The 26,070-nt window shown below is 38.9% G+C and overlaps 1 protein-coding gene across 1 annotated transcript in view; it reads right to left on the bottom strand.

Moving 5' to 3' along the window:
• Positions 1 to 26,070, bottom strand: part of PKD1L1 (polycystin 1 like 1, transient receptor potential channel interacting) — a 1,345,235-nt gene that overhangs the window by 158,185 nt on the left and 1,160,980 nt on the right. Inside the window, exons 50-51 of the mRNA XM_044065604.1 lie at positions 15,961 to 16,101; positions 3,819 to 3,953 (exon numbers count right to left, since the gene is read on the bottom strand). Of these exons, the coding sequence (XP_043921539.1) occupies positions 3,819 to 3,953; positions 15,961 to 16,101 (276 nt within the window). The remainder of the gene's footprint in view (positions 1 to 3,818; positions 3,954 to 15,960; positions 16,102 to 26,070) is intronic.

Here is a 26,070-nt window from a genome sequence, read left to right as displayed (position 1 = left end):
GCCCTCGGGCAGATAGCCTAGTAACTACCTATGAACCTAGATATATATATATATATATATATATATATATATATATATATATATATATATATATATGGATCTAGGACTATTGAACAAAAGTTCAATAGTCCAAATCCGCAATCACCGAACACACTTTAACGAAAGTGCTTTCACCGAAAAAGCGCTTTTGTTAAAGTGCATTAAAAAAAAACAAACAATAATTCTACTTTTATGCAGGGGGGAAGCCCCCCTGCAACCCCCATGTGGGGTCACACCCCCCACACCCACCTACTTTAATATTCTCACTCCAAGATCGCAGTACAGTGAGGAAAAGGGAATATTCCCTTATCTGCACCATAGTACGATCTCCGCAACAGTCATTCTCCCACGACTCCCTCTAGCTGCAGGCATACTTCCACGAAACTGCTTTTTCGGTAAAAAGCACTTCCGCAGAAGTATGCCTGGCTGTTTGTGCTTTGGTGAAAAGTTCCTTCGGGGATCAGTACCGATCCCATATATATATATATATACAGCATACATATACTGACTTTAAACAACATAAACCATATTACTTTCCACCAAGTATAAGGAGGGGGGCAAGCCCCCTGCAACCCCACACCCCCTGGTACTTAAATATATCAAGTCCGAGATTGCACTTCACTACACTAAGTGCAATCTTGGAGTTGCTATATTTGCTTGCCCCCCTGCCCATACTTGGTGACAACTGCTATGCTTTGTTTTGTATGTGTTTCTGTGTGTCCTTGTACTGATATATTATCATTATTTGTATTCTGTGTGTTTTCAGTATTTTGAGTTTCAGGATTTTGAGTTTTCAGGATTTTGGTCTTCAGTCTTATGAATTTCAAGATTGTGATATTTCAGTCTTCTGAAGGGGAGCCATATATATATATATATATATATATATATATATATATATATATATATATATATATATATATATATATATATATATATATATATATATATATATATATATATATATATATATATATATATAAAATATATATATATATATATATATATATATATATATATATATATATATATACACACACACACACACACACACACACACACACACACACACACACACACACATATATCTATGTATAGATATATAGATACAGATATATAAAATCTCTATCCAGTGGACATTGACAGAAAGGTCAAAATTTTATGTTCTATTTCCAGGGTTCTTAATGTAATTCTCAGTGCTGTTCTGAGTTTTCATGTGTTGACAGATGTAATCATCTACTATCCATCCAATATCTTCATATCAGAAAACATGCAGGAAATAGTCTTGGATGCAAAGGAACGTCTGCTCTTTTTGGTGTCACAAGACCATACAAGAGGAGATCTTTAGTGAGCAGTGACACTGGTTTCATCAAAGCAACTGATTTTAGTTACTGTGTCATAAATTAACAGGCCAAGAATGAGCTATTCATGGCCTCTTACCAACTGGTAGAGAATAAATAGAATGACATGTTAATACCTTAGTTCTGTTTTCATGCTAGGGTATTTTCTAAATTACATAAGGATGTTTGTATCGTTAATGTATTAACTGCACTATAAAATTTTAAATCTAAAGTAATTTGAGCATAAGTAAATTTTAGACAACACTTTCATGCTTTTAAATTGAAAATAAAATAAAAAAAACCATAAAAAAATAATAAATAAATAAACCGAGTCTTGCCCCACTCAAGTGACAACATTGTCAGAAAAATCATACCTATTCCTTACCTGATAATGTAATAATTACCTATCCCTTAAGCGATAACAGAACACCTGTACATATCATTTAACTGAGAATAGAAAACCTGTACCTATCCCCTAAATGGTAACAGGAATCCTGCTGCCTATTCCTTAACCGATAATAGAAAAAACTGTACCAAATCCTGAAATTGATAAAAAACAGAAAAAAATGTACCTATGACTCAAGTGATACTAGAAAACCTGTACCTATTCCTTAACTTGGAATAGAAAACCTGTACTTATCCCTTAACTGATAAAACTGTACCTATCGATTAACTGATAAAAGAAAAATTTTACTTATCCCTTAACTGATACACGTGACAGCCAATATAGTTATTGAAGATATAAACAGTATAGAATGTATTGCATTAAAATATTCACAGCTGAGGCACATAACACGGCATTCAAAAGGGATTAAACATAAAAACCACAGCCTGTTTGTTCTGGTGCAAAATAAAATCCATACATTGCTTATGCAGCAGTTTTATAATGTGCTATTTAGATGTAAAACTAGTTCACTCCAATATAACTTGTATTTTAAACAGTATCTGATATGCTATAGGATTAAATCTGTATACAGTCTGATGAGATTCTTTGATATTTATTAGTGCTATTATAACACCATTTGCCCATTTCTTTGTTTCATTGTACTGTTTATGTTTGGTTTTGTATATGCCTTATTTTCATTATTTTATGGTACTTCCTTTTATTTTCATCTTGAAATATTCTCACTAACACTTATTTTGATTTTCAGTGCATAGCCTTACATCTATCCTACTGTTTTACAGAGGAAACTAAGCAAGGAACAAAACTGCAGTGTTTAGCATATTCTTTCATCAGTGGAACTCATGCAACTTTTGTACCTCGCAAATTATTTCCCAGTAAACTGACTTTTATAGAATATCTTGCCTGCAGCATGCTTTGCTGTTAAAAGATTCTCTGTTTTCCCTGCTGTCTACTATCATTCTGTTGCAGCTGTATGAGTGTTGGTCAACTAGGTATACACCATGCGCTATAACTACCTTAAAATAACACGAACAGTTTACAATATTGTTGTACTACTGCTTCTACAATAAAATAGTAAATAGGGTGGAGATTAGCCAATTCCCAGCTAATATCCACCTTACTCTATGCATCCCCCATACTTACAACCTTAAACAGATAGACCTACACAAGCTGGGTGCTTGTTACAACAAAATTGCTAAATTTGCCACTGGAACCTCCTACCACAGCCATCATTGTAGTGCCCTTAAAGAACTAAACTGGCTAGAACTCCCACAACTCCTTCACTTTAATCAACTCACCCTCACTTATAAACTTATTAACCACCCCCTTAACATCCCTTCCCTTCAAACCCTTCTCCAACCCTATCACTCCATTAGGCCCCTGAGATCAAGCAACAAAAATCAACTCACTGTTATCAAACCCAAAAACTCAGCAGGAGAAGCCATATTTTCATGTACCATATCTAAACTTTGGAACAATCTTCCACCCTCTATAACTACTCCACCTTCCAGCAGCCTTTTCAAGATTGCACTCACATTCCACTTAAATTTGCACTGGCTTTGTCCTTGTTCTAATCCAGACTAACACCCCCCCCTTACCCCCACTCCACCTAGAATCTTAACCCAACTATACTACCGCCACTACTAACCACAGTCAGAAATAGCTAGTTGTCTTTACATACTTTAACATCTTGTCTGACAGCTTTGTTACTAATATTATAAACGACAAGAAACCATCTTAACTTGCAACATTTACTGTACATACTGTTGATAATCAATATCTTGTTATTGTATTAAAGCCAACAACCTACTATTGCTGCAACTTTGTATCTCTATTTATCATGTACATGATGTGGAGCTTCTCTCCCCGGGCAGGGCATCCGCTGAAAAAGGACCTGCATCCAGTCTGAATTTCCCGGTAAATAAATAAATAAATAAAAATGATTGTAAATTCTTTCAGTAGTACACAAGACCCAGTCCTGTCTATGATGGAGCCTCCTGACTCAGTGTGCACTATATTATTGGTAAGGGATACTGTACCACTGTCATAATGATGCAGGATGAAGATGCCCGCAGCACTGAAAATGTTGGTGCCATCACTCTGTGGACTCTCAGAAGATGAATACACTTGATAAGTAACAGGAACAAAATTAATCCATGCAAACAGCGCATCATCTGTGGAGGAAAAACAAACTGTTGCTGAAACAATAACTTTCAGATACGTAGTAAACACACCATAATGCACATATAAACCATGTTTTCACATTTTCTAGGAGTCTTATTTATTTAATTGAAATTTCAGAACTTCCGTTTTTAAATGCTCTTTTTGAAAAGGATGTTATTAGTCATATGTTTATTATAATAACACAAAATGGATAAATATGACAGTTCTTAAAAACAATGCAGAGATGTTAGGAAGTAAAGGCTGCCATTTAAAATACATGAAGAAGGTTGTAATGTACAGAGACTATGGGAATTTACTCCGACATTACTGTTACCAATAGATGTTGTAGAACAAAACCAGTTGTATGAGAGTATGAATCTTACTACCCGTACCAGCTGACATAAAAAGGGCAATTATTTATGCAATAAATGTGCATTGCTGCCTTGGTTAATTGCCAAACATTGCCCTACCCAAATTAGCGTTGCACTGTATAGCTACAGATCAGAATTATAATACTATAGCTACAGATCAAAGTTATAATACTTGATTCCCTAGGATTTCACTCAAATCAGAGAGCCCACTGTCTCCCAGTGCAGCATTACCAAAAATAATGGAAACTTGATAGGATTATTTTTTATCACAAACATTCTCTCAAACAATATTTTGAAGAATTGGGGGGAGGGGTACAAGAACGCTCCAGTACCAATTCCCTCTTTCTCAAACTTTAAAGCACAATGTATAACTAAGAACACAAATTACTGTTTGCTCTTAAAATAAGCAAACCTTGACTTTTTGAATCACAAAAGTAGTCTGATATCACTTGGAATAGTGGATATCCACAGTTAGTTTAACCAAAAAAATGCATAAGCCCTTAAGGTAAGCAAAACAGCAGTTACAAACCTTCCAAGTAAAATAATAATCTTTACTTGAAATAAATTAAAGCATTTCTTTTTCCAAATAAATATGCAGCTGTACAGAACTTGCACAGGAAATGGAAAGTAAAATGCGCACAAAGAAAATGCTCATAAAAGTCTAACATCTGAATAATACATTTTGTCTTTACTGTCACTGCCTTTAAAAAACAATATTACTCACAAGCACTATAATACACCTTTAACTATTTCTCCATAGATATTCTTCAGCAGTGAATGTGCTGACTGGCTTCAGTGAAAATATTGCCTCTGCTTATGTAAGTCCCAAGCAGGACTTCCTGTGGCTACTCCTTGGATTTAGATTTTGGAAAATGCTTCTTGTTTACATAGTTGCATGCTCAGAGGGGAAAGTTAAGATTGAGAAGCTAGTATCCAAATGAAATAACATGTGACCCAATTCAGCAACTTCCAGCAAATATTAGTTTTTGCAAAAGTGCACACATTTCTGAGGCAAGCATCATTCTCCTTTCTAAAGTGTAATACAGTTTTACAACTGCAAATGAAATGATGCACCATTTTACAAGTTTTCTTTCCCATACTACATTTTACTAAAAAGGCAAGTGCAGTGCACAATTAAACAACAAACAATTATTTGTTTGCATTTTTTATTTGATATAGTTGTAATACAGCTAAGTTCCCTCTTCATGCTTTTTTTTTTCTTTTTGGGAAAAAAGTAACAATCTCCCAGTTTATTGCAGTTTTCTTCTCAAATGGCAAACAGAGGCACAGTGAAAACTTTACAAATGGAAAGAAAAAAAAAAAGAAGAAAAGATGGTTTGAAGAGTGAAGGTGCAAATGGAGAAGAGATTAAAGGAAAAATAAAACATTTTCTAAATAAAGAAATAAGGTAGACATGATCATAAGTGTTGACAAAGGGGTCAGTTGTGGATTTATGGTGACAAGGAAAAGACAGAAGTACTTAATAAACATATTTTGCTGAGCTTTCACAGAATTCAGACAAAGTAATTACATCAAAATTTACAACTTGTATATAGTGGTTGTGGACCATTCAATGTTTTTCTTACAGAAATGGGTGTTAGTAGCAAATTCTTATAAAGAAAAGGCAGGCAAGATCATGTGGTTCGAATAGATTCACTCCAGAGAAAGGTAAAAATAGTAAAAAAGTGACTGTAGCATTTACATAGTCATTTAAATATGCAGTGGCCCTTGTGTCTTGGAGAACAGTGAACAAGGTACCTTTTCCAAAAGATCAACCTAAGTTGGAGGCAACAAATGTTCAACAAGTTAAGCCAACCTCTGTAACAGAAAACATTATGGAAATATTTCTGTAGATCAGAATTACTGAATATACACAGATTCTTGTACAGGCCCCAAAGTGGCATGCATTTCTAAAATGAATGTCATGAAAACCATAGCTAAGAGGCTACTTAGAGTAGATGATCACAGTGGTTGATTGGGCAAGGGCTGTGTCTGTGACATAAATGGATTTTTTGAGAGTGGGTTGCAACTCTGAACCATCAGAGTGATACAGAAGTTATTCACCATAGGTGTGCTTTATAAAATGGCAACCTAGGTAAAATGTTGGATGTAAAAACAGAACACAGAAGGTAACAATACATAAATATGCAGGGAGAATGAGGAAAGCTATTAGTTGAGGTCTCCAGTCTTGGTACTTGGACCTGGCCACTTCATTATCTGTGTAACTAATACTGTGGTATAGTTGGAAGGAATACTATGTTTTTTTTTGCAGATGAAACAATGATCTGTGGCAACTGTAACAATAAGGGAAATATGTGGAGCTGAGGCAAGACTTGGCAAGACTGATAAAATGGACAAACCAAAACAAGCTTACAGTTATTGGAAAGTAATGCACTTTTAGGGCGAAACTCACAAAAAGAAAAGTTCACAGGGAGAGACATAGCACTTGAAGATAACTTACAAGATCAAAACTCAGTACAAAACAGCAGTTAGAAGACAAGTGTTAATCTGAGAGGCACAGAGAGATTAATGATGGGAATTTGTTATATTGCTTTATAAACAGTTAGTGGACCCTCATCTGGAATAAGAGAGAGAATACAGGCATGTGAGAAAATCTGAGCATTATTTGAGCCACGGATTGTGCAGAAAAAGAAGGGGCAAGGACATTTTAAGAATCCCCTTCAGATGATGATAGGTTTCTTTCTTAACATGCCTCTTTCAATATTTTTTAAACTTTTACTGCATATTATAAATAATTACACTGTAGCCTTTTGAAAATCTCAAACCATATGTACTGACAATAGCAATGTTTGTTTCCACTAGTGTCAGTAGCTTTATTTATGTACTTATGTTGTTGTTGTGTCTTTCGGATTTTCCCGGTTAGGGGTCGCCACAGCGGAACTCCAGTCCACTAATGATTGGCAGTAGATTTTTACGTACTGGCTTGCCAGGCCTAATGCACAACCTTCAACGAAGGAATGCCCATTCACACATGTCGCCACACAGAAGACGCTCTAACTGAGAATCGATTTATGTACTCATGTAATAAATAATATTAAAAGTGTTTAAGATTCTACTCCTTGAAATGAAAATGTCAGAAAGCTGTTCATAGTTATAACTGCTCATATTATAAACTCTAATAACACTTATCGATTTACTCATTTTGGTACAAACACTTGGGCCCCACTGCTTCTCAGTATTTAATGATATTTTATAAGCTGAATGCTTTCTTTTCAGCCTTTTATGAACTAAACTTGTAAAAGCTTTAAAACAGATATAATTTCACCTGGAGCCCCCACCACTGAGATCTGCTGTATATATATGTTTGTTCAGAATTACTGTGTGTAAACTACACTGCATTTAGTAAAAAAATTTGTAATTTGCTGAGGAGTTTTTCTCTACTGTCATCAGATCAGAGTAGGCTAACATTCAAGCTGCCTTCATTCTGCCATGTGTTTCTCAGTACTACGGGAAGAGTTACTCATGGCATGGCCATAAACCAGGCAGCCATGAGGGAATGTCTCCATTTTCTAGCCTATCCCCCATTTCAAGTGCTGTCATGAAGGCCCGCTACCCTTTCTCTTGTAGGTATGTGCATTTCTGCTCATGCCCCATCATGGTTTTCTTGTGAATGTGCATGGCACAACCAAGTCCCTGGCCTGTGCTGATGCATGTTGCACCCCAGCCTCCTTCCAGCAGGTGTCAGTATTGCAGCAGACTAGTCCAAATGTGGAAGGTGATGTGTAACACTCACTCCCAACCTCATTCAGCTCCTCCAGTTCCCCAGCCACTAAATAATCCTAGGTCATCTGGGTCATAATCAGGGCTTCATCCCACTATGCCATGGAGCTGGGCTTACAGCCAATATGTACATTATAAGTTCTATATTTCTATATTGAAGAAAACCCTCTGCATCAGTAAGTCTTCATCGTCTGCAAAATCAGGTCAGAGTGAAGCACTTTTATAACTCGAGAGTTACTGAACTGTGCAGAACAGCAACCTGCTAGGATAAATGCCCATTGGATATTGACAGATGAGATCAGACAGGTGACCCCATGGACTATGATATTTGCGGATGGCATTGTGATCTGTAGTGAGAGTACAGAACAGGTTGAGGAAACCCTGGGCGGGTGGAGATATGCTCTAGAGAGGAGAGGAATGAAGGTCAGCAGAACTAAAACAGAATATATGTGTGTGAATGAGAGGGAGGATAGAGGAATGGTGAAGATGCAGGGAGGAGAGTTGGTGAAGGTGGATACGTTTAAATACTCGGGATCAACAATTCAGAGTAATGGTGATTGTGGAAGAGAGGTGAAGAAGAGAATACAGGCAGGGTGGAGTGGGTGGAGAAGAGTGTCAGGAGTGATTTGTGACACATGGGTACCAGTAAGAGTAAAAGGTAAGGTCTACAACAGGGTAGTGAAACCAGCTATGTTATATGGGTTGGAGACAGTGGCATTGACAAAAAGGCAGGAGTCAGAGCTGGAGGTGGCAGAGTTAAAGATGTTAAGATTTGCATTGGGTGTGACGTGGATGGACAGTATTAGGAATCAGTATATTACAGGGTAAGCTCAGGTTGGACGGTTAGGAGACAAAGCCAGAGAGGTGAGATTGTGTTGGTTTGGACATGTGCTGAGGAGGGATGCTGGGTATATTGGGAAAAGGATGCTAAGGATGGAGCTGCCAGGTAAGGGGAAAAGAGGAAGGCCTAAGATAAGGTTTATGGATGTGGTGAGAGAGGACATGCAGGTAGTTGGTGTGACAGAGCAAGATGCAGAGGATAGGAAGAAATGGAAACAGATGATCTGCAGTGTCGATCCCTAACGGGAACAGCTGAAAGAAGAAGAATAAGAATATGATCCAGGATCCACTAGAAAGCCCTATCTAGCTGAATGGAATGGACTGGTGAGCTTGCTGACTGGGTACTATAAGTATTTAAGACAAACAGGACTTGTATTAAATAACATCTGGATAAGTTATTTGTAAAGACCATAATCCTGAGGTGACAATAGCAGTTCCCATAGCTCAGAAATAACAAAATCATAATGGGAGGTACCCAGTTAAAAAACTGTCTGGGGAGCTCTGCATACCACAGACATGCCAGACAGCAGGCAGTGCAAACACTACAGCTCAGAAGTAACAGACTCATAATGGGAGGTACTTGTATGGGGAGTTCTGAAATGCTAAAGCCAAGTCAGACAGCAGGCAGTGCATACCCCCTAGTACAGAAGAAATAGAATCATAATGGATAGTACCCAATTACAAACCTGGCTGAGGGGTTCTGCATAGGCTACAGCCATGTCAGATTATGTCAGGCAAGCTGAGATCTAGGCAGTTACAGTTCAAGAGATTCAAAGAGACAGAGCACAGGCAACCAAAGAGATGTCCTCACATTGTGTGAAGTACCAAAGCAGGTAACACGAAAGTCATTCTTAAGTCATTAAACTTTTAGCGATCAAAAACACTTCAGTAGGTTTTCAAACTTACAGAATTTATTTATAAATATGGCAATGAAACTATGCTATAACACTGAAATGTTCATCGAGACACAATTTAGCTCAGATACGCTATATACTGACCTCACCAAAGCATTTGATACCATACTCCATTTTTGCATAATTAACAAGCAAAATGTGCTCCATATTGATCCCTAAGTAGGTACATAACAAATGGAGAGCAAACTGGTTGATGGACAGAACTCACACATTCAGGGTGGGAGGTGCATCCTCATAGAGCATGAAGGTAAACCTGTGCACTTCCTTGGGGATCTGTTCTAAGAACTCTGGTCACCCAATCAAAAAACGAAATCTCTGCTTAACCAAGTTTGCAGATAATTATAAACTGGGCTGATACAGGAGCTACATCTTGAACTTTTGAATCTTAATAGCTGATGCACAGAAAATGAGCCAAAAGTAAAAGTTAAAAAGTACAATATTGTTATATTTGGTAAAAATACCTCAACCCAGTTTTTAGTATAAACAGCACCCCACTTCAACATGAAGATATTGAATCATAGTGAAAACACAGATTTGTCACATGATGACTAGTCTTCTTTGGAACAAGCTTCCACTCCAGATTCATTATTTTTTTTCAATTTATTAACCAGATAGGTGAGCTGGTCTGCTGGCCTATTTCAGTCATTACCCAGCAGCAGTACATAATTAACAAAAGAACATAATAATTAGCAGCATCAATGACGGAACACGATTAAGTACATTAATAACTCAAAATAGCAATATAGAATTAACAAACAATGTGGCACAGTATTTTCCATCAAATGTGAGTTAGACAATTAGATTTGTATTTGCAAATTCATCTCCAGCATCACTGGTCTATTGTTACTTGAAAAAGTAGGCAAGGTCTAACAGAGCGTATTGGCAAGGCATAAATGTCCACATAGCCCAGCAGTCTTGTATTTTCTATGATTGTTTTAAAAAATTTTCTTCCTACTCTTACATACTTTGAGTTTTACATCATTGGAACATCTCATCTGTATCTTCTAGGATATACACATTCCTTATGCTCACATATGTATGATTCTTATGTTTGAATTCCTTATTGTTATGGATTTTGTGAACAACATGCATAAAAATGATTTTACAACTGCCTTCTCCTGGCCCCTATATGACAGCACATTGTCCAAGATCCCATCCATAACACACAGTCTTGACAGAAACAGTGGGATAATAAGAAGTAAAGGACCTTACTACCATATGCAAGATCACATCCATTTTAGCAACACTGAGTCTCAGATAACTGATTCTCATCCAACTAATTGAAGATGAACCCAAACAGTTTTCAAGGGAGTCATGAACTGATATCTACTCGTTAGAGAAGGAGAGGTAGTACTGAGTGTCATCATCAGTCTAACAACAGCAACACGTCTCTATGTGATGACATCACTCAGTGGCAGAAAATACAAAATGAAAGGCAATGGATTCAGGATAAAATCATCACAAAACACAGATCACAGATTATGCAATGAGGAAGAATAAATGCTCAAAGTCACTCAGTGGGAGCAGTCTAAGAGGTAACAGATAAACCACTTAAGTACAATGCCTGAAAGATGGCAGTGGTTTTGATGGCACTTGATCATACCTCTCAACCTAAAAACATCAAAAATCTGGACGAGGCCCATGAAAAATAGGTACAAATCTGTGTGCTGATTAACATCTAATTTGCATACATAATTATGTAACCACACCCACTCCAATGGAATTGTGGCATATCAACTTTCAAACACAAACTGAAGAACAGACAACCAAAGTATGGCACCACTGACCCCCCTGCAGCCATTCTAATGTCCCATTACCTGGTGATTTTGCCCCATTTACCATAAACACTAATGTGTGCATACTGCTTTACTTCTACAGTGATTATTTGTATTTTATTTTGACATCTGCTAAACAAAGCAATACTGTCTCAATGAAAATAGACTTGGCATTAAAACTTCTCTGCCCTTGAAACTCACATTCATTGAAATAGCACTGAAACCCACACCATATCCAAAGAAAATGCATCTGGCCAGTGGAGGATAAAGATTACCTTCGGGCTTTCAAATCACTGGCCCCTTGCACACAAACAAGAAACATATATGTGTTCTTTTCTTTGATGCACCTTCCTGACTTTAAGTTATATACGTTGTATAATGCAACACACTTGTTAGAGTGCATTTTAAATGTATTGTTTGAAAATTTTTCCAGTAGGCTGTACTGTAGGCAATGAAACAAAATGCATGAATCAATAATGACAAAACTGCCCAATTCAGAACATTTCCATCATAAAAGTCTACTTCAACACTCACACTATAAATAGAATGACAGTAGTGTGGCATCTTGCACAGCTTCTCGCACTTAGAACAAAAAACCTGGACAAAGCTCACAAGTGGTGGTGGCTAGGGACGTACCTGGGAGACAATTTAACCATTGCTTGTATAATTTTGGAAAGCTGCTAGAATAAAATGTTGTGTTACCACCATGCATTTCACTGGCAAGTCTTGAACCCAGGACCCTATGCACTACAATCAGAGCAACATTCCACCATGCCAAATCAGCAGTTTCCTAAAAAATAGGAAGACTGAAACTTAAAGGCTATCATTTAGTGAATTCAGTTGTCACTTCTCACCATAGCTCTCACTGCATTCCTTCTATGGGGAGGGCTGGAACTGATACCTAGTATTGTCGGACTCTAGCAGCTGAGGAAATGACATGCTCAAATGGTTCACACAGATGGGTAGAAACAAGTTGGAACTGGTATTTGTAGCATAGTGAGGCCAGTGAAATCACTTTTTACTATATTTCTGCATTGGTGGGCCTTAAGAAACAATGACCAGCAGGATGGCACCAGCATACAGCAGGTTCTGTTTTCCATTTCTTTGGGCCACTACATTTCAGAGAAGGCTTTAGGATGTGGTTTCAAGAGTGCCTGTTACAATGCAAATAGGAAGTATACTTTGCTGTCTTTAATGTATTTGTAAATCTGATTCTTATACTAATCTTAAATCAAATTTAATATTCCGGTAAGAAACACATCTATATATAGTTATATAGACAGACCTTAGGCAATTGTGGAGGATGAGAACAAATGCCTTCAACCCATTGTTAAAAAAAAAGTAAATAACATGGAGAATGTAAAAGCGGTCAGTGCGTATAGAAGGTGCCAGCTACTTGTATATTCCTATTAATTTCTTCCTTATATCTGTCTGATATAGATCAATTAATCTAGCAATTCATTTAATATTTAATTACTTTAATGATTCAGAATGGCAATATCTGCAGTAATGTACCTGAAAAAGTTTTCAAAATATAAATTAGGAATGTAATGTAAGCATTCTGGACAATATTTATGAAGTATTCTGACCTGAACCACCTAAAAGAACAAAAGACATATTATAACATTGCATTGCATATTCCAGTTCTTTGTAAAGCTATAACTGGTAACATTCAATTATCCCCAACACACCCACACACACACACACACACACACACACACACACACACACACACACACACACACACTGATTTGGTTGATTCAAACCTGTTTGCATTAATTCCAAAATGAGCATCCAAATCAAATGGCTCCCTATAATCCAAAACGAGCTGTTCATGCATTTCAAAATGAGCTGGAGTGCTGTTGCTGTTAAGCGTCCAAATCAAATGGCTCCCTGTAATCCAAAATGAGCGTGGCTGTTCATGCATTTCAAAATGAGCTGGAGAGGAGTGCTGTTGCTGTTAAATCGAATGACTGTAATCCAAAATGAGCTGGAGTGCTACTGTTGCTGTTAAAATGGCTGCAATACAGATTTCCTACTCGCACTTGCAGCCAGACCAGCCGGAAAGAAATGTGAGCTCCTTGAGGTCAATTCCGACTGGCTGGTAGCCCTGATGGAGCTGACATCATCGCACACGTGATGATGTCAGCCCCGACAGCGTGGTATTTGAAAACATTAAAAAAATAAATGAAAAAAAAAATCAGAAATGAAGGGGTGCCACTCGGATTCATGGCGCCCCTTCATTTGGACCCCAAAACTTGGTAAAAACTGAGTAATTCAATATGGTTGAGAGGTATGCACTTGATCACAATGACATGATCCACTGTGACAAGTACTAGTGATATCTCAAGAATGGCCATGAAGAACTAGCTAAAATAACAACAGCAAGGATTGTTTCACTGCTGTGTTGAATTTGCCACAGCATGGAACAAGAAGGTATGGGATTTAATCGAAATGTGCTACAGAATGTACTACATATATGTGTGTGTGTGTGTGTGTGTGTGTGTGTGTGTGTGTGTGTGTGTGTGTGTGTAATTGATTTAATACCTTCAAAACCAGTATGGGGTGTGTGTGTGTGTGTACACCTGCATGTGTATGTGTAGTCTGTCACTGTTTATATTATCTATTTTATATGGAAATATATATATATATATATATATATATATATATATATATATATATATATATATGGGTCTACTTCATATGATAGACAGACCATTTGATCGACATTCATTTGGTCGACAGCTCATTTGGTTGACAACCAGTATTCAAGGCAAAAACCTGGGAGTTGCCCCTCTCCCCAATGTTGTGCGCCCTGGAGTTGATATATATAGTTAGGGGGGGTGTGGGGGGCATATCCCCCACCTATTTTCAATTAAAATGTGTAGTTTTTGTTGTATTTTCATGTTTTAAATATACACACACATAAAGGTTAGGAGTCTATCAGCATGGCATATCTTGACTTGGCAATATTTGCCCACTGTTCCTTGCAAAAGCACTCTAAATCTGTCAGATTGCAAGGGCATCGCTTGTGCACAGCCCTCTTCAGGTCACCCCACATATTTTCTATTGGATTTAGATCTGGGCTCTGACTGGGCTATTGCAAAACTTTAATTTTCTTCTAGTGAAGCCATTCTTTTGTTGATTTGAATGTATGCTTGGGGTCATTGTCATACTGAAAGGTGAAATTCCTCTTCATATTCAGCTTTCCAGCAAGACGCCTGAAGGTTTTGGGCCAAAAGTGACTGGTATTTGGAACTATTCATAATTCCCTCCATCTTGAATAAAGCCCCACTTTCAATTGAAGAAGAGCAACCCCAAAGCATGATACTGCCACCACCATGCTTCACTGTCGGGATGGTGTTCTTTTGGTGATGCAAAGTGTTGTTTTTGCGCCAAATGTAGCTTTTGAAATTGTAGCCAAAAAGTTCAACCTTGATCTCATCATACCCTAACACATTTTCCCACATGCTTTTGAGAGACTTGATGTATTGTTTTGCAAATTTTAGCCGGGCCTTGATGTTTTTTCTGTCTAATAAAAGGCTTAAGTCTTGCAACCCTACCCCACAGTCCAAACATATGGAGAATATGGGTAGTACACAACTAGTACTTGCTAGAAATTCCTTCAGCTCCTTCAGTGTTTCTGTAGGTCTCTTGGCAGCCTCCCTGACCAGTTTTCATCTTGTCTTTTCATCAATTTTGTTGGGACATCTAGTTCATTGAAACATCACTGTTGTCCCATATTTTTTTCACTTTTTGATGACTCCCTTCACTGTGTTCCATTGTATATCCAATGTCTTGGAAAAATTTTTGTACCCTTCTCCTGAGTGATACCTTTCAACAATGAGATCCCTTTGATGCTTTGTAAGCTTTCTGTGAACCATGGCTTTTGCTGTAGCAGGCAACTAAGTAAATGTCAGGAAAATCCTACCAGGACAGCTAAACTTTATTTGGGTTGATCAGAGTCTCTTTAATTAATGGCAGGTGTGTACCCAAGAAGACTGAATGCTGTAATTAAATCAAAAGGTGCTTCAACAAAGTATTAGTTTACGGGTGTGCACACACAACAAAGTATTAGTTTAAGGGTGTGCACACTTATGCAACTAGCTTATTGTACGCTTTTTTATTTTTTATATTTTTTCCCCTAACAGATCTGTTTGTTTTTCAATTGAATTGTACAGGTTATAGGTCACATTAAAGATGGGAAATGTTTTGAAATGATTTATTGTTGTTTCATTTTTTTATATCACAAAAACCTGGCATTTTAACAGGGGTGTGTACACTTTTTATATCCACTATAGCTCAATGGAGAAACAAAAAGATATTGCAAAATGATATTACTTTTATATGCTGCATGTTTTTGGAGTTTGCTTTTACCTTGCTCCAGAATGAAAGAAATTGGAGATCCACATATTCCTGGAAGTAGACTCTTTGAAAACGATCAATAACATCCAGGGCCAAAATGAAATGTTGGACATAGTATGTATAATAAAATAGACAGAGTGCAATCACTGCCACCTGGAGAAAATGAAATAAAACAAGCCAACATTATTAAATAAATACATTTTATATTTTCAGGTAAAATACTTTCAATAACAATTACACATTCTGCAGCAACTTTCAAAAATTAGGAAGAGGAATTACTTTATATCTGCTATGTTTCCATTCAGAGCAAATAGACCTAAAAGAGCACACAGTCATTTCCATTAACATTACCTCTTCTAAATGCAAGAAAACAGCCATCTGTACTAGGAACACATTTAAAAGGATCTCATAATGAAGATCATGCAAAAGTTGCTGCTGATTCCCAGACCTATAAGGAAAATACTCTCTCAAAAGACATGCTAATTTAACTGTAACAGGTATGCATAGGTCCAAAAGATCTAGAACTCGATCAGAAGTGTCTGTGCTATTCACCTTCTAGGTAGAAGGCTGTGCTGCCTGGGAAGGTTCATTTGAAAAATTAACCTTCAGCTACTGGTCAAATTTCAAACACGCACAGACAAATACAGACAAAGCCCTTTGTTTAGGCACTATTACAGTCATAGCTATGAAAAGATAAAATTAGCTCTTATTTGGGACTCATACCCAAGACCTCCAATATACTGTGCTGATGTCATTAACAATGGACTAACAACAGTCTATGAACAGCTAGATGTTGTATTTTCCCTTTCAGGTTTATGATTCCTGCAGCTGCTGGGCTACTCTGCAGCAATAGAGAGTGACAGAGATAGACAGAGAAAGAATACTTGAAATGTGTCTCAGGGACTGGCATAATTCTGAGAACCGAACAGCTCATAGGATAGCCAAGTGGGCCGCAAACCAGGCCATCCAGTTGGAAAAGAATTGGTCTTAAAATTCTGGAAAGAAATTTATGTAAGACAGGAATGATAAGGGATGCATTTGTTCTGAATTTGTTAAGCTGGAAAATGAACTTATCCAAGGGTACTAGCTGCAAGTACAAGGGTCTAGGGAGCTACTAAAGGGGTGGTGAATACCGCACAACGTGGCTGGGCTAATATATGCCTTCAGGTAGATAGCCCAGTACCAACCTATGAACCTATAAGGGTGATTTTCAGCCATGACCCAGGCCACATAGTAAAGACACAAGATGTAACCAACTTGAAAGTAGGTTAACATAATGCACATAGATACAGATGGGAGTAATACATATACGGATTTAAAGTCAATCTGAGTTATAAAATAAATGCCTGAAGACTGTAAATCAATACTGAGTGCGATGAAATATTTAAAACAATCATAAATTGCATACTAGATTTGGGAATGTAAGTCAGTAGCACTGCTAATAAAATTCAGTCAAAAGGTTCATATGAGTAGCATAGCAACTCTGGTTTATTTGTATACTCCTACCAAACCAAAAAATGTGTTAGAGAATTACTGATATTGTATTATCAAAGTTGGTATGTCAAACGTATTTTAATTTTAATTGTAGCTCATTGGCCATATTGGGCTAATTTCTATCCTTTTGTTCTCCCTGGTATAAAAATCACTTAGCGCAGTTTTTGTGCTTGTATACAGCTCAGCAAAGCTCCTCGTGGTGCCCTGCAGAGTCCTACAAGCGGCCGAGAGACAGAGAGAGACTTTGGAAATGGTTAAGTATTGATTCTTTCTTGTTGTATCCCTGAAACGCTAATTCCGCTGAAAAAGCGGTTATTCAGTGCTTCTGTGGAACCCTACTGATATCTGCATTGCTTACTGTACTTAAAATTTATTGTTGCACTTTAAAAAGTTACTGTTTGTCGTTTTTGCTTGTATATCTGTAACATAGTTGTAGGCTACACACTCAAGTGCACTAGCCTCCTCTGTGTATTTAGAGTTATTTAAGTTGCTGCATTTCTGTTATCTGTGAAAAAAGAAAAAATACAAAAATAATCTCCCTGCTTTCCCGCCTTTCTGTACTAGTCTAGTCTGGTTTTCAGGCTTTGCTGAATCCAGGACTGTGGTTAAGGTTCCTGTGTTGCCCATATCATACTTGAATAGTTAGGTGGCTTCCTTGTTCACTGTGAGAGAGGGAACTCTGAGCAGCCTATCTGTCCCTGTACGAGTGGTCCCAGCCCTGCAACTTGTAGCTCATTGGCCATATTGGGCTAATTTCTATCCTTTTGTTCTCCCTGGTATAAAAATTGCTTAGCGTGGCTTTGCACGATTTTGCACATCAGGCAGCGCTGGTTAATCGGGTTTAACTATTCCTGGCTTCACAAAGTCTACTCTTCACTTTTTCCCTTGGAACTGCTCTAACTCTCAAATTAAACACTCTATTCTAAACCTAAAACCCTGCACTTGCTCATATAAGCAATTTCTATAAATTAAGCACTAATAATCTAAATAAGCACTACATCCTCATATACTCCCCTAGAGTACTTTATCCCCTATTGGTCCTTTCTGATTCAGTTGCAAAGGAGTTCCCTATACTATTCTAGCATGTCCAAAGGTCAGCTACTGGTTTCCTCTCCAATCCAGCTGGTGAATCTGGGAATCTCGAGGCAATGTTACAACTGCCTCATGTACACAGACAACCCTCTCCTCCTCCCAAGTACAAATATATGTGAAAGATGCAACCATATAGCCAAACTGCAGGCTGAGCTCTCTTGACTCAGTACTAACATTACCAGTCAGGAGGGGAAGGTAACCACACACACCACAAATCCAGTCTCACATAGTCCTACCACAACTGCAGACCAAACACATAAACACACAAAAACATACTCGGAGGCTCTAAATAAAAATCTGCCAAAACAGCAGAGACCTCCAAAGCAGACACCCAAGTGACCGCCACCTCAAAATAAAACACAGGCAACACATAGCTCACAAAGTCAGTGTGCCAAACAGCCACAGCCCTTAAGGCTCAACAACATACCTGATACACTTGTAATAGGTGACTCTATAGTCAGACACACTGACGTCCCGCTTACCAGGCTGAACAAAGAAAAGGTCACAGTGAGCTGCCTGTCGGGCGCTAGAATCCGCCACATAACACAAGCACTCAGGTAACTCCACAGCAAGTACAAATATGACTCAGTCATTGTCCATGCTGGTGTGAATGACCTGAGACGTACCTCCCTGGACTACATGAAAAGAGACATAGAGGAGCTCTCTGATCACGTAGCCCAGGCCGGTATGACCCTGACCTTGAGCAGCATCTTACCCTCACCAAGAATGATGCCTCAGTATAAAGACAAAATGATCAAGTTCAACAATTGACTTAAGTATTGGTGTCATTCAAAGGGGATCCAGTATCTGTCTGCCCGGGATGACATGCTCGACAAGTCACGTTTCTTCGCAAGGGACGGCTTGCACCTGTCACCCCTGGGTTTTCGGATATTGGCAAAGGCTCTTGCCACCCACATAGTGCCTTTTTTAGGCAAGGCTCAAAAGACAAACCCACCTCCTTAGACAACACAAGTAGAAAGAAACTAAGGGTAATGCTGCTCAATGCCAGAAGTCTAAACCTCAAGATGCACGCTCTTGAAGCCCTCCTCAGTATGGAGAACATTGATGTCTGTGCAGTGACAGAAACCTGGTTTAAGGCTCCCGAGAGCACCCCAGTACTACCAGGTTATACCTCATATCATGCTTTTCGGCCCCAAAACTCAGACCAAACCACAAAAGGACGGGGAGTATCCATATTCATCAAGGACACCCACACCTCTAGGTTAGTGGCATTACACGAAGCATCAGAGACCATCCATGTGCAACTAACAGTGGGCAAAACTGCCTTTCAGTTTGTAGTATGCTACAGACCACCCTCTTAAACTCAGGAACCCCACTCGGCCTTCCTGAAGACACTGGAGAATATGAAGGTCTCTCCAAACACCATCATATTGGGGGACTTCATCTATCCAAACATAGACTGGGAGCATTACTCAAGCCCCAACACCCTAGCCCAGGGGTTCCAAGAATTCATAAACTCAAATGCTATGGAACAATTGGTCAACACTCCCACAAGAGGGAAAAACATACTAGATCTGATCATCACCAACATGGGAACACAATGTTCCATACCAGAAGTATACCCCTCATTGGTAAGATCGAACCATAAATTAATCTCACTAGAAATCCACATCCCGCCCCCACCCCCAGCACAAAAGACCACAGTGAAGAACTTCTCAAAAGCTAACTTCACACTTCTTAAAACCAAAGTGGAATCCTTCAAGACCCCCAGGCCAGTGGAAACCATGGCCCTATCTGCTGAATCCTTTATAAATGCATTCTATGGACACCTTCAGGAATGCATGAATCATGCAATCCCAAATAAAACCAAGACCCATTCCCCCAAAGGCAGGCGTCCTGTCTGGTGGACCCCAGCCATAAATAAGCTATACAACAGAAGGAGGAAGCTACTACATGAGAGAGCAAAATCCCTAAAAGGGAAGGCATCTCTGCTCAGTACTAGCAAAAAACTACAATCACTCATAAAAGCATCCAAGGCCATTTTCGAGAGAAAAATTGCACAAGCAACAAAAGATAATCATAAGGCTTTCTTTAGTTATGTTAGAAACCTGGGTGGCAACTCCCAGATATGCTCAGAGTTAGTCCATAATAACAAAAAATACACTGAACCCTCAGACATTGCCAACATCCTGGCAGACAGGTTCTGTGCAAACTCCCCCCCCCCCAAAGGACAAATATCTATCCCAGAAGAGTGTTGCCTCCCTGACATCACAGATGCCCAGGTGAGAGCCGCCCTCTCCAAAGCAAAAAACACAGCATCAATGGGACCGGACGGTGTCCCGGGCTGCATGCTACATGAACTCCAAGAAGAGCTATACCCTCACATAAAGCTGCTATTCAATCTTAGCCTTACTACAGGATATGTACCCAAAGAATGGCGTACAGCAACAGTAGTCCCACTCCACAAAGGAAGCTCCTCTATGGACCCTGGAAACTACCGCCTCACAAGCCTGACTAGCCTGGTCTGCAAAGCTATGGAGAGGATCTTTATGGAGCTCATAAACAATGACATTGGGGACCTACAGACACTGGATCCTACCCAATTTGGCTTTGTCAAGGGCAGATTCTGCCTCCTGAACCTGGTAGATTTCTTTGAAACAGTCACCAAGGCCATTGATGAGGGTAAGGTGGTCCACACAACCTACCTAGACCTCGCAAAAGCCTTTGACACAATACCCCACTCGGGCATCATAGACAAACTCTCCAGCCTAAATATAAACCCCTATGTCATAAGATGGGTTGCAAACTGGCTCAAGGACAGAACCCACATGGTCAGAATTGCTGGAGCCATGTCAGACTCTAAACCAGTTACAAGTGGCATCCCACAGGGCTCAGTCCTGGGACCTCTCTTATTCGGAATATATTTTTCTGAGGTACAGGCTAACACGGGAGGACTGTGGCTGACCAAGTTCGCAGATGACTGCAAACTGGGCACCATAATTGACTCTCCAGCTGACACAAGCATCCTCCAAAAGGGTCTCATAGAGATGAATAACTGGTGCCAGAGCCATGGCCTTAAACCAAACGCCAGAAAGTGTATAGTTGTACCCTTTGGCAAAAACAAAGTGCCCACAAATTACCACATAGGTGGTAATCCATTAAGTACAGAAGAAGTAATTAGGGACCTGGGGACCCAAGTTGATAGTAACCTCTCCTTTGACAACCACATTGCCAAAGTGGTTAGGAAGACCTTCTATATAGCCCACCTTATCATGAAAGGATTCACATCTAGATCAAGGGAGGCCATTGTGCCCCTTTACTCATCCCTCATCAGGCCTATAATTGAGTACAATGCCCCATTTGGGATGTACTTTACCCGACACCTGCAGCAACTAGAAAGACCCCAGAAGTACCTCACTAAGAGGATCAAGGGACTCAAACAGATGCCATATGCTGCTCGGCTAAAGAAACTCCAGCTCTACTCAGTTGCACACCGCCTACTCAGAGGCGATCTATGCCTGACATACAAAGCCATGTCCAACCCTGAATTAATGGACATGCTCCACCTCAGAAAATCCAAATCCCTTAGAGCTACGTGATTGAGTGACTTGATCCTCAGCACAGAAATAAATAGGACATGCTGGAGGGACAGATTCATAACCCAGAGGCTCCCTTCACTCTGGAAATCCCAGTCCATGTCAGGCAGAGCCCATCACTGACTCTCTTCAAGAAAAATCTTGACGAGTGGATGGGAGATCATAGGTTTACCCCAGGGATTACTTCTGTGTCACTACTAGACAGAGGCACAGTAAACACAACCTTACAAAGGGCACAGTAAACTCATTCCAAGGGGTGGCGAAACTCTGGCTAGGCTTGTAAATGCCATAGGGCAGATAGCCTAGTATGACCCTATGAAGCTATGAACCTATACATATATTAATGCATTTCCATACATACATAAATACATACTGTTGAAGTGACACCCCGACCCTATGTGCAGAAATGGGAAAAGGGGGTTGTGGATGGATGGATGCATTTACATATGTAGGTTAGCTTACTGAATAAAAGTATTACCTATAGAGAAAGAAGTGTGATATTAATGAACCAATATTGATTTTATCATCTTGGCAAGCAGATGGAGGATATATCTGTTAACCTGTATCTCTCTGAAAGAGTTAAAGGCAGATGTTGCTCATGCAGTCTAATTTGATGAGATTTGAATATCACCAGAGTGGCACCTATCTCCTCTACAAATCAATGATCAGTAGGAAGCTGTGCAGACAATAGAGAAAAATCTGTTTCAATGTTTTTTTTGGTTATGAAGTCAATAATATCTGTGCCAATCAAGCCTGTCAAAGGGGCTTTAACTTTGCCATGTTAAGATGTAAAGGCCCCCAGCTGGGCCAAACACCAGAGGAAGAGACTGGGAGGATTCTTCATTGTGATCTTCTTCAGAAACCTATATAATAGTGATGATATGGTGTTAGGGTTAGGTGGAAGGGAGCTTATACTGCAGCAGTGATCCTTGTATGTACTGCTAAGTATTATCACACAACTGTACTTTAGTAATAATGAACATCACTGCTGCAGTGTCTTTCATAATGCTTAACAGGAATGCTAAAGTAATAGGCAACCAAGGGCTAGGATTACTCTTTGTTTAACTTTACTAGAAAACTAGGGTTGCCTTGGTTAAAAGGGGGATCCAGATTAGACATATCCTTTTTTATCTTCATTTTAGAACCCTCTGTGGTAGAGGAAATGATAAATCATAAAACAGCCCTGTGCTCCATTGAACTGAGAAGGCATTCACTGCCAAGGTTTTACTACAAGGGTGTTCAGAGCACAGGCTTACTGAAGGGGGGTCCAGGACTGAAGAAAACACACCAGAGTCCAAGATTCCCCACTTTACCATCACTCTGTGAATATCAGAGACTCCAGCTTTCATCAGTCAGGTTTGGGGTTTGACTTCTCAGATGATCTGCCAAGAAGCTGTGGGAAGAAACAATGTAACAAGTCTGAAGGCAGAGCTTCTGTGAAATAGGTAGATCTGAAGCTATTAAACAAAATAAAAATTACAAATGGTATAAAGACACCACAACAATTTAATATGCAAATTAAGAGCTTTCACCCATACAACTGATTGGACTTCTTCAGAATATAAAATGCTTGAAAAATTCCTTCCTTAAATACACCACAAAAAGTCATGTGACATCATAGCTGACAAACATGTGACCTATATAAAAAATGCATTTAAAAAATCATAACCGTTATACATATTTAAAATTAATTACAATTTATCTACAATTTATCTGATTTTATTTTTAATATACTTTGATATATATATATATATATATATATACACACAAAGAGAGACACACACACACACACACACACACACACACACACACACACACACACACACACACATGGATTGTTTGTCAGGGACTGGAATAAGATGGGTAGGAATCATTCAAAAGTCTATATGGAAGCTGGGGCACGGTGCCATCCATGGCGAGAGAATAACTGCTTTATACTCCACTGCCAGCATCCCTGTTTAAATATAATTTCAGCAATTCTGGGCATTTTCTTTCCTTTTTCTCACAGTAATGCACTCTTCTAGCTATTTGGGAAAGCATTAAAGAAGATACAGGGGAGCAGTTTACAGCTGGGACCAATTTATATACTTTGCCACATGCTTGGCAGCCTGGCCTATCAATATCCCCATGACTGGAAAAACAACAAGCTATAAGCGATCCAGTTTTCCCCGGAATCTCTATCTAACTGACTACAACAGACCACAATGGATGTCTAGCAAATTAAACTTACCATGGCTAAACATGAATCAAATCAATATCTCAAATCTTCCCTGCTAGATTTAACTACTGTGGTGTCCTAGATGTGTGCATGCCTCCAAATTCAATCTACCTTGAGGCTACTTTCACTAGAGTTAACCCACAGCAATGTGCTGACACCTGTTTACTAGACCTATCTGCAAGCTACCTCAACGTTTAACAGGACACTTTAAAAGTTACAGCTTTGTGGTGTCTTACAAGCACCCAGTGTAGGTTTACACTTAAATATCTTTGTGTGAATCACTCCCATTAACAGTGTTGTCTAATCTGAATTGAGTTCCTTGGCTCATGAGGTTCAAACCCTCCTCCATAGGCTCTCCTTAGCATTTCATTGGCTCCCACACTAACACTCCTTATTTGTCTTCCCACTAATAGCAGATCAGAAGTTGTTTTTACCCTACTTGCATAGCTTGGAGCCATCTTTTAAATCTCAAATCTTCTCTGCTAGATTTAACTACAGTGGTATCCTAGATGTGTGCATGCCTCTAAATGTAAGTACATTGTCTTGTCTTTTATTGCACAGAATATAAGTTAAAAACACTAGTGACTGCTACATACCATGTTTTGTATGCTGTTATTGGGAATTTAGTCTCTCATGCTTATAAACTTTATTATTGTTTGTAAGTACCATGTGGAATGCTGGCAGAACTCTAATGTTATTCCATTTTAACTTGTATTAAGAATGGAGCTATACTTACCTGAGTATTTCTGTAGGAAACTGAAATAAGAGAACTTTAGAACATTACAGTGTGGAAACACAGTGCTAGTGTATAGTTACATACACTGTAAAAAATCAATGCAGCACTGGTGGTTAGTTGAATAAGAAAGTGAAGCAACTGCCAGATAATTTTCATATAACTGCATCTGGTGGTTAAAAGAGCCTTGATTATGAATGTATAACTACTGTGCTGCAAGAATTACATCTAATACTGTTTAAGTACACCTGTTTTACTGCTAGGTACATGCTCAGGTAAGGATTGTTGGTCAGATATTGGCATAACAGGCAAAACCTCTCAACTGATGTAATCATTGAACTATTTTTTAAGAACAAAGAACAGAGTTTCCCCCTTCCTTAATTGATCCATCCTGACCCTCTTTACTAAGGAACTGCAGCTTTATGTGCTTATTTTCTCTTTTTCATTTGCAGTCAGTCTACCTAGTGGCTAATTACACTAGAGTTAAACTGCAACAGTATGCTGATACCTGTTCACTGGATCTATCTGCAAGCTGCCACGTAGTTTAACAGGACACTTTAAAAGTTTCAGCTTATTGCTGTAAAAGTTTCAGCTTTCTGGTGTCTTACAAGCACCCAGTGTAGGTTTACACTTAAATATCTTTGTGTTCCTGTAACTTTGTTCAGTCCTAGCAGAGGCTCACACTCTAGGACCTCCACCCCACCTGCATTTTCCTTGCAGGACTTTAAATCTTTCTTTGTATTTAGGTAATCTTGGGTCTCTCCTGACTCACTAACATTAACAGTGTTGTCTGTTCTGAATTGAGCTCCTTGGCTCAGCCCACTCCATTCACCCTCTCCCTAACCCCCTATTCCCACCCACCCCTCACATAATTTCCTTTATAGTTAACCAGTTGCCCCACCCTCCACCGGGTCACTCCCCCTATTTCCCATTAGAACAATACATTCATCTACACTTTTTTCACTACCCTCCTCCCCATTACCTTTCAACCAACCAATGTCTGTCCCTGCATTCTTCCTATACTTACT

The sequence above is a fragment of the Protopterus annectens genome, chromosome 3.part0 (genome assembly GCF_019279795.1).
Source record: "Protopterus annectens isolate FY-2018-M chromosome 3.part0, PAN1.0, whole genome shotgun sequence".
Lineage (NCBI taxonomy): Eukaryota > Metazoa > Chordata > Ceratodontiformes > Protopteridae > Protopterus > Protopterus annectens.
This window is presented reverse-complemented; position numbering and strand designations above follow the sequence as displayed.